The sequence below is a fragment of the Diplotaxodon limnothrissa genome, linkage group LG22 (genome assembly GCF_057381915.1).
Source record: "Diplotaxodon limnothrissa isolate DT_005_m linkage group LG22, D_limnothrissa_male_GT1.1, whole genome shotgun sequence".
Classification (NCBI taxonomy): Eukaryota; Metazoa; Chordata; class Actinopteri; order Cichliformes; family Cichlidae; genus Diplotaxodon; species Diplotaxodon limnothrissa.
The window spans coordinates 9,522,000-9,532,251 of record NC_140616.1 but is presented as its reverse complement, the minus strand read 5'-3'; the positions used below and the strand labels follow the sequence as shown (position 1 = coordinate 9,532,251).

Sequence of the window (10,252 nt, the reverse complement as noted above, 5' to 3'; positions counted from 1 at the left end):
GCCCAGGCGGAGCCACCTGACAGCTGTGTGGTAGCCTATGTCACCATGCTCCTCTAAAACTTCAAACTGTGATTCAGCGATCTTTTCCTGATGAAGTTAACTATTTTAGTTACAACAAGAGCAACATGGTTAATTTTTGGCACTGACTCACACAGCACCTGCCTGTGAAAATACGAAATATGAAAATACCACTTTTGGGTTCATTCCACTTAATAGCAACATTTCTTCCTGACAGATTTGAACAGCCATCTTTTGTAACACCTGCCAGTTTGCCCATTTCAGCCAAAGCGTTTCCAAGCATGCACTTACTTCTGTGAACGAATCACTCCTTGATGTAGGGCCTTTCATTGAGCACATTGCTGCCAGCTCCTACTTCGTTTCAAACTTTCATTATCCCGTGCGCAAAGATAAGTAAGTGGGATGTGCCGTAGTAAAGCCAAAGAAGTCAGAATTGTCCATTTTGTTTTCCAGTTGAAGCTCCAGATTTCCTCCATTGTCACTGATCTGTTTTATTACGCTTCACCATGGAAGGTGAAGAGTAATAAAATCAAAGTCCACCAAAGGCTATTTGATAAACTCCCCCATTAGAAAATGGTTTACTGTATTTTGTGTGATTGTGAAAATCACAAAGCTGGTAGAGGTAAAGCGCACTTTCTTCTTTTTCATATGAGCTGACATCTTCCGGGAATTGCAATCTCACATCCTTTTCATAAACATCAGGTCCAAGACATTTACAGTGAAGCTTACACACACATGTTATATAAATCTTTAAAAAATATCAGTCAAACAAAAGCAACAACTGAATTGTGATTTCCCACAACTGCCAAAAAACAGTTTTCTGATGGGGAGTTTATCAAAGAGTGTTTGTTGGTTTGATGTATACCCATTTATGTTTGAATCCTAATTTCACACACAGGTCAGTGTGGGGGACACACAGACGTGGCTCGCAAGAAATAGAATTTAATCTAAGGGGACAAAAAACCTAAACCACACCAGGAAAAGAATCACCTCTCTGCAAATATGCGGTCACATTCTAACAGTAACATCTACCAGTGTTTCTAAACTTCAAAGACTTCACCTCTGTCTTGTCTTCACTCATCAACTGCTTGTTTATCTTCTGCCTGCTTCCCGTCCTCTGCACCCTCCTTATCTCTTTGGCCTATTATTACTTGTTTAAAACTCTGGTTTCCTGCAATCCTTCATCTCTGAGGAATCCTTGAGATACAGTCTAAATTTATCCTGTTTTCCCAGAAAGTCCTGAGCTCTCCATTGATGCCAAAGTGCCAGGGAAAGCCTCTGAGTCCCTGGCATGGAAAATTAAAGAGTGAGGTAAACAAATGCGTGGAAGCACTTTGCAACAGGAAATCTTTTTAAAGACAAAATTAAACACATTTTCAGGTTGCAGGTATATTTTGTTGTATTCAGTGGTCAATGCATTATGAATGCTAAGTTTTTATAGAACTGTTATTTTATTTAAAGATACAAAGTTATAAAAGGAAGCAGTAAAACAAGTTAATAAGGCATTAGTTCTGCAGTTGTAACTATTAGGAAGTTGGTAATAAGACTCAATGGGATTTTACAAAATCTAAAAACAATACTTATTCAAGATTTCTAAAGCTTTAGTAAATTATATCTTTGTTCTAGTTTAATACTCGCAAGCACTAAAAAAAAAACCATTTGGTTTCACTGCACGTGGCTTCATGACAAAGATAGACAAAAACTGTACAAGTTATTCTGCACGTGACTTCGTTTCCTCACACATAGATCCAAACAGTAGAAGAACAGAAGATATTTTATCATCCTTCCTTCCAAACAATATATCTGATCCTCTTATGAGCAACAGCTCAGGCTGACAAATGACCCGCAATACAGGATGGACACATGAAGACGGTTGCATAATACCAGCAGACCTGCCTCCACGTGAGGGAGGCTTACTCACTGTAACCCACAGTAAACCCTCGCAGGTATAGGTTACTCACTGTCATTTCATCATCATCGTCTGATATTTCATTTTCTCTGTGATTTGATTTGTGTCCAAAGGGTTATTCATCTGAGGAATGTCACGAAAAAGATGATCATGACCAGCAGGAATCGCACTGCAGCAGAAACAAGGCAGAAAAATACAATAAAAATAGTAAACAGGAGCAAAGGCTTCAGGGATGTGCTTCGTGTGCAGTTTCATATATCTGTGAGGAGGACATTTAATCTAACGATTTTGCCTTAATGTTCCTATAAATCAACACCAACCGATAATTTTAGGCCCCCTCTTCCTCCTGTACTTGACACTTTTCTCCAGGCTTCTGGGAGACTATTATACAACTTCATTCAAGTCATTACACCTTTATTGGCCCGAATGCATTCTGCACCATTTGCGGTTTATGTAGCTGAGAGCGTTTATTAGACAATCCCATCATTCAGCAGGTGAAGTGCTGCTTTGCGCAGAGTTGGCAACAACATTTGTGCAAATGTTGCTTTACAAACAAATAATACTACAGCTGCTCCTGCACTGCCACATAGACCAATAAAGTAGCACTTGCCTTACTGTGCTGCTGTTTCTCTGCAATTTAGCTTCATCACAAATTTCAGATATCTTGAACACACAAATTCAACCTGAGAAAGAAGGTTTAAGCTTGTGTCAAAGCGCAGCATCACTGATAAAAATCAGGACATATAATTAAAGCCTCCAGATGAGCTACTTAATGTGTTGAATATGTTATCTCAAAAAGTTTTAAATATTTTTAGTTTACAGCGGCCTAAATGTTAATACCCATAATTTTTTAATTAAGTATTTTATCCGTATAGTTTAAAAAAATATTATTTATTGTACTTATTTAATTTCTGCATCATTTCGTAAATTGCACAGTAGGTTATTTTATGTTTCTTGAATTGTTATATTTTAACGTCACTTGTATTTATTTTAATAATTATAACTTATATGACTTATACTATAGCCTGTTTTCTGATATAAACATGTATTTTTTGCGCAGATACTATAAAAAAACACATATTTAAGCAATCGGATGCATTGTGCTGCTGATGAATCTTGATTGTGTGTGTGTGTGTGTGTGTGTGTGTGTGTGTGTGTGTGTGTGTGTGTGTGTGTGTGTGCGCGCGCGCGGCCGTCGAGCGCTGTTAGGAGGAGTCTGTGTCGGAGGGGGGCGGTGTGTGCCGAGCCGCTCCGTGAGCTCACTGGCTGCTCTGTCTCTAATGTGTGAGAGTCCTCTTAGAGGTCTGGCCACCGCGACCGACGTTTGGTCATTAGGTGACTGAAGCTCGCAGTGTGCGGACACTCCAGCACCGCCTTCAGTCCGACCCCGGGACCGGGAGAAGTCAGACAGAGGAGACTTTACGCACAGCTCTGCTGAGGAGATGGAATGCATTGAAAGGACTCCGACTCTGTGAAAGTTTGGGTTTTTCTCGTGGAAAAGCAAATTACAGACAATTAATCGGAATGCAGTCACGCTTCACATTCGCCTTCTTTTGAGGTGCAGCAGAGGATGACACCTGCACCACACTTGGCATCTTTGAATAGTAGGTCAAAGCTTCTGCGAGAGTGACTTTCTGCCTCTCATTCTGCACTCAGATCACAGTCCCGCTCGCTCTGGTCCTTGGTTATTTTCTGCAGCTGCAGAATCAGTGCATGTGTTGCGCTCCTATAGCCTATGTCTTCATCTTTGCACCGTCGCGGACTGCGGCAGGAACGCACAAGCGGGCAATCATCTCGTACCTGGACTGCGCGTAAACGCAGGTGAGCTGCTCTGAGGACAGTCATGTACATTTCTGGTTCTGCTGTCACATTTTTCATCTCTTTGAACCAAAGAGAAGGTTTAAAGCAAGGAATAGCCAGATGTAGCTCTGTAAACAGCCTGAAGTGCATTCTGTGCTCACTGTGCTATATATTCACCATGTTGGTTCAAGCATTTGCTGATTAAGAGAGGAATCCCTTTAATAGTTTAAAATCCAGGAATCTGGAGGGAGATTAAATTAGACTGGTGGTTAACCCCTTATAGACCAGTTTATCCTGTGAGCTTTTTGCCCTTAAGGGTTGAAACAAATGGTGTTAATCCACATTGACTAAATATGTTAAACGTTAAATAAGCGTTGCACCAGCAGTTTCAATTAGCTCCCCAGAGATGTTTAGTCTCAGTGAATTTTTATCCCAAAATGGTTTAATTACTGCAAAAATTCATGATGTTTACCCAACATTTCCAGGATGTTGGAGGCGCTTTTGGGATCTCCTCTGAAATTCAATGCACAGTTGAGTCCTTTTTTGGCTGCACAAGATGAGTTTAAAGAGGTTACAGTCAGCCACCGGGTCATTTGGCAGTAGATGATGTGTTTGTGGGATTAGTTGGCTTTGTTTACGTTCGTTCTACTTTGCATTAGATTAAACTCTTTCCTTTTTTTGTCTCTGTCATTCAGCACTCTCTGACATGCCTGCACTACTCACCTCTTCATGAGATCACACCTCCTGGATATTTAGAATAAAAGAAAAGGAAAAACTTCCTCCTCATCACCAGTGAGGCAGTATAATCTGTGAAGCACTGACTGACTCACCATGGGCACTGTACTATCATTATCACCCAGCTCTCGCAAATCAGGCTATTATGACAACCGTCCCGGCTCTCTCAGCCACTACCCGAGCCTCAGCAGCCGCTCCCTCAACAGCCAAAAAGACCGCGGGCTAAAGAGGGGCCAGTCCATCTTCCTCCCAGCACTCACATGGAAGAGACTTGTGGCCTCTACAAAGAAGAAGGGCAACTCGAAGAAAGGCTCTGGTGGCCCGGTGGCCCTCGGGGATCCTCTGAATAACAACAACAACATTAACATCTACCAGAAGGATCCCGTGCTGCACCTCAACCGTGAGAATGTGAAGAAGTCGCTGTCATGTGCCAACCTGTCCAGCTACGAGGGAACAGCCGGTCTGGGTCTGGGGCTCGGCTACGGACTGGGGATGGGTCAGGGACATGGATATGGCTACACCAAATCCCAGCAACTTTCCTCTGTGAAAAAAGTCCCCCAGGGCACGGTGACCTCGTCTCCGAAGCGCGTCATCGTCCAGGCCTCCACCAGCGAGCTCCTCCGCTGTTTGGGGGAGTTCCTGTGCTGTCGCTGCTACCGCCTGAAGCACCTGTCTCCGGCCGATCCGGTGCTCTGGCTGCGGGCTGTGGACCGCTCGCTGCTGCTGCAGGGCTGGCAGGACCAGGCCTTCGTTACTCCGGCCAACGTGGTCTTCGTCTACATGCTGTGCCGAGACGTAGTGGATGGTGATCTAGTGGCGTCGGAGCACGAGCTGCAGGCCATCCTGCTCACCTGCCTCTACCTGTCCTACTCCTACATGGGCAATGAGATCTCATACCCTCTTAAGCCCTTCCTGGTAGAGGCGGGCAAGGAGGCCTTCTGGGACCGCTGCCTCGCCATCATCGACGCCACAAGCTCCAAGATGCTGCGCATCAATGCAGACCCGCACTTTTTCACACAAGTATTTGCTGAACTCAAGAGCGAAGGAGGCTGCGGCCCTCAGGATTATAGCCGGGTGCTTGATCGGTGAGCACCCATCCTCGCTGACCACATGCCTTTGTGTACACTCATGCACTCGTACACACACACACACACACATAATTGTCATGCAGATTGCTCCACCCCTTTTTCTTCTATGAAGGCCTATCTTAAAAGAATTACACAGAAGTATTGAATCATTGCATTTGTGCTTGTTGCCATTGTCCCATCCGTCCACAGATAACTGGTTGAGTGGGGCTTACAGCTGTTTGTGAGTTTACTTTAACCATTTGGTCCACCTGCTCCCTTCCGTGTCTGGTCCCAGTCGTCCCAGCTACTCCTCTGTATCTGCACAGCCTCACCTTAACATTATCAATCTGTATGCACAAGGCAAGGAGATGCCATCACCTTACGCAAAGCACGTTTTTTTTCCCAATAGTGACAGAAGAGAAAATAGGGCTCAGACAACATAGTCCACATGAAAATTTCATGGATAATACAAAGCAACATCTTGACATCCTCCGCCGTCTTAAGTGCCCGCGGTTCAGACTGATGGGAACAGCTGAGACGTCCATGTTTGCTCAGTAAAACAAAACGAACAGGCAGTGTGTTTTTGTGGAGCCTTTTGAGGGAACACTTGCTGTTTGTTTTTCCCTTCACTCACTCAAACCTGCCAGCGGCTCTTCCGTGTGTTAAAGTCTCATTTAACCCTGAGGAGGAAGCCGAACATGCGTTTACCGTGGGCATGTTTGGTGCGAGCGCATGCATGGCTGTGCGCGCAGGCATCGTGCGCTGGACGGCAGCCAAGGTCATCAGCTGTTTACCCCATCCTTTGTTCCCTGCATCTTGTTGACAGGGCACCCACAGCCGTGGTATTAATGAGATTAGCCGATTACTGCTGCCCCTCCCCTACGTCAACCTCTCCCCCTTCTTGTCCGGTCGGCAGCCCTGCAGACCTTCAGTGGCTAATCCAGCCCAGGCAGGACTGGGCAGGACTATAGACACACACACATTAAAATACTTTGCTGTGTGTGCTTTATTCTCCGTGCTGCGTGAATGTGTGGCACACGTGTGCAGCTTGGGGTCCGAGGTGGAGGCAGCAAATCTTTCCAGAGGCCATCCAGGCAGAAATAACAGACGAAAGGCGTTTGTTATTGCTGCTTCTGAATTTGTCCCACTTTCTCATCCCTCACCTGCGCATCCTCATCTGCCATCAACAGGCTCTCAGGAACTGGGAGTTCATTTCTCTCATGTTCCTCCCTCCGCTCGACTATTCCCTTGAATGAAGCCATTGGCATTTGTGCTTCAGTGGCTTTAATCCCTGGTCCTCGTGTGTTTTACTGTGCATGTCAGTGATGGGTCACAGATGAGCTCCGAGTTCATTGTTTTTAGATTTTAAGGGCTTATCAACTGCATTTGAACCACTGTAGTCATAAGAAGATTTGGTTCTACAGTAATTTATATTTGGTGGCTTTTTATTTTTTTTCTGGGAGCTCTCTCTTCTTTCACATGCATGCAGGGGAAGCCAGAGGAAGGGAGAGCAGCTGCAAGACCCAGCTGAGAACAGAGCAGGCATCAGCGGCAGCAGACGTGATATTTATTAAGTCAGACACAGCATGGAAGGACGAGCTGGGGTGGAAGTGGGTTGCAAAGTGACTTGCCCTATATGAGATAGAAAGTTGGCTCTGTAGAAGGGTAACGGCTGAGCAATCAGCTGATCTGGGCTTGCGTTAAAATCAGCCAATCTGCCAAGATTGCGGCTGAGCTTGACTTCATGGCCGCCGTGAACTAGAGCTACGTCTTGTAATGCTGACAGCACAATAAAAGCTCGATTAAAGCCCAAATGTTCAAATTTTCAGAAAAACGCTAGACGTATGGATTCTTTTAGATTTTTTAATCAAGGTTGATAAACTCACATATTTAAAGGGTTTGGGGGAGAAAAATGAAGAGGCTTCCCAACTTATTTTGGGCTTATGCTCCTTTAAAAATTATATGTGTGTCTGTGACTCATCGCTGATGCGTATGTCTAATTGTAAAACGTGTTTTTAAAAGAAAAATGTAAGTCATTTACATAAAGAAGGTAAATGTTTGTGGAAAAAAAGATATCTTTTTGTTCTCCTCCTCTTTTAATCACTTCAAGATCCTTCAGAGTCTTTCCTGTGACCCTTATTTTGGGTTCTTGAGGGGGTTTATGATGAATTTGAACCAAGAAGCTGTTTAAAACATAAAAATTTCTTATTGTGTGAAGTGGAAATGCCTTAATCTTATTGTAGCAGGGCATCTGGAGGTTTTGGTGCTCCACCTCCCTTCTCCACGTGGCAATCACTTTGGTGTGATGCTTCGCTATATTCTCGGCCACAAGGTCGTACGATACACGAGCATCTTCTAATCCTGCAGCCCAATCAAACAGATAGAGGGAACCCAGGATGAAAACATGGAGAAATAAGCAAACAATTCCCCTCGAGTGAAGCCTTCAAGCCCAGCTCTGACAAAGTGAAGGCTGCCCCACCGCCTACTCCAGCTCATCCAAGCTTACTGGAGTTGAGCCTCCCTGCTCTCCTGAGGGGTCTCGCATGAGCTCACGCCAGCCTGAGAGGAGCGACTGTGGTGAGTCACGCTCGGAGAGTCGAGTAGTGAAACATCGCTTTCTCTACAGCGTTGACCAGCAGCCATTTTGGACTTGTAGGTCAGCGCAGCTCTCTCTGCGGCCTGGTTTCGTCTCTAACAAGGACACTTGTGTCTTAACTCACCCCCTCCTGCCTCTCCCCTCCCTACACACACTCAGCTGTTGTTCCCTGCCTGTTTCATTAGATTTGACACCCCGCACCCGCCAGCCATTGTCAGGACGAGGAAGGGCAGAATGGGCCAGTTTGTTGGCACCGGCTTGGTTTGTGTTTGCGTGTGCATGCAGGTCAAAGTTAAGGGCAACATCTGCTTCCACCATGCAGCTCGTGCAGACCTGGGTGATAATTAAATCATCTCATTGACATCAGCAAGAAATGAGGAGTAGAGGAGCACATCGCGACCCTTTTCTTTTAATGAAAAAGGCCTTTTTCTTACACGTGGCCTATTCTTCACTCTCTGTAGCAGCACAGACACAGCACAGAACCACGATTATATCAGCCTGATCGTTAGAATTTGACCCTAAACAAAAAGGCAACACCTCCCCCGCCCCTTTTTTCAGCACATCTGTCCAATCAGTCGGCAGCTGGACTGTATAGCTGTTCCTTAACTAACTCGCTTTTTAGCTGGAACTGTAATTCTGTTTTATCCAATCAAAACCCCCCGATATGCGTCCCGAGCGGATTCTTGCTTCTGACTGACGGCGGACACACGATGCCTGTGATTTAACCGTGATAAAACAGTGCAGTTTGGACCTCGCTCTGTAGATGGGACCTCCGTCTGGGACTTTGGCAACTGAGAGTTGCAGAATATTTCAGGTGGCTCTTTGCAGGAGGCTTTGGCTGTTTGTGAACAATGTTACAAAAGACTTAAAAGATAAGTCTGGTATTGTTCTTTATTTTTCTTACTGTCAACAAGCATCAGACTGGGTTTTTACGCTTTCAGACTTGTCTGCAAGCTGGTTCTGACTGAAGACGGGACGTGAATGTATACTTTTATTTTATGAAAAAGGGGTGGGCACTTTAGTTTATAGGAAACATCAATGACACAGGAGGAAATTAGTTGGGGAATTTACAGCTGCAGGGTTCGAGTTAGAAAAACTACAGTGCCTATGTTCATTAAATTAAGCAGCATGTGTTTGTGTTTAAGCTGCTGCGTATCAATAATTATTTGATCTGTTGACACTAAGAAATCTGGAAAGTACATCACTGCTTATCCTTTAAGCTGCCACAGCTCTGTGAGCTGTGTTATTTCAGTGCTGCTGTAGGTTGGTGTGTCATTTCAATGGCACGCCTTAGACTGATGATGTAAATACGAGGATGTGTAACAAAAAGAGCTGTTAAGAATGAAAAAATGAACAAAAACAAATAGTGTTGCTGTGTAGTAGCATGCATGCCAGCCAGGTAGTTTAGATATTTTTCTTTCTTTTTTTTTTACTTCTGCTTTTGTTGGATATGTGTGATGTTTTAAATGAATTTCTATGGTAATTTAAAACTGGATCTCATTGGTTACAGGAAACACGATGTCGTCAGTATTAAAGTCTCTCATGGCTGCAGGTGTAACGATCAACATTATGGTCTGCTCATGTTCAGAAACACTAGAGACATTTAACGAAACAGAAAAGCTCGTTTTTCGAAAGTCCTGAAAGATCAAAGTGTGTCACGTGACTCACTCTCACACCAGGCTTCATTTGTCACTTCGCTAAGTTAGATGTGGTCATCTGGAGTCTTTTTTAAAACCCGAGCTCGCCCCTGTCTTGTTGCTAAATTCGTAAAGAACTGATCGAGTTAGAGGCTTTTCTCATCGATGCACCAGCTGGTGACACAAAGGCTTCCATTGTGCGTGCAGCAGTCGTCGCAGGCGGCTCCGGCTCGGCCTGCGTCCTCTGATGCAAAACAACACGTTAAAATTTCACCACAACTTCACTTTATTTCTTCGTCTTTTCCTGTGCCAGGAGTGGACAGATGTTAGTCCAGAGATAAATATGTAACTGTCCAGTCCATTTCCTCCTCCACCGCTGCTGCTGCTCCTGAGTTTCCATGGTTACTTTCCTCAGACATCTTTTATAACTGTCGCACCGAGATGAAGCAGCACCTCGAGCGACTTTTGTAAAGCCACTCAAGTGTGCGTC

General features: G+C 44.6%; 1 protein-coding gene across 1 annotated transcript; it reads left to right on the top strand.

Annotated features, from left to right (window-relative positions):
* The first annotated feature begins 4,556 nt into the window (after window positions 1-4,556).
* On the top strand, window positions 4,557-5,551 carry LOC146609411 (cyclin-dependent kinase 5 activator 1). The gene has a single exon (XM_085346434.1). The coding sequence runs from the start codon at window positions 4,559-4,561 to the stop codon at window positions 5,549-5,551; it is 993 nt and encodes a 330-aa protein (XP_085202560.1). The 5' UTR covers window positions 4,557-4,558.
* Window positions 5,552-10,252: the final 4,701 nt, after the last annotated feature.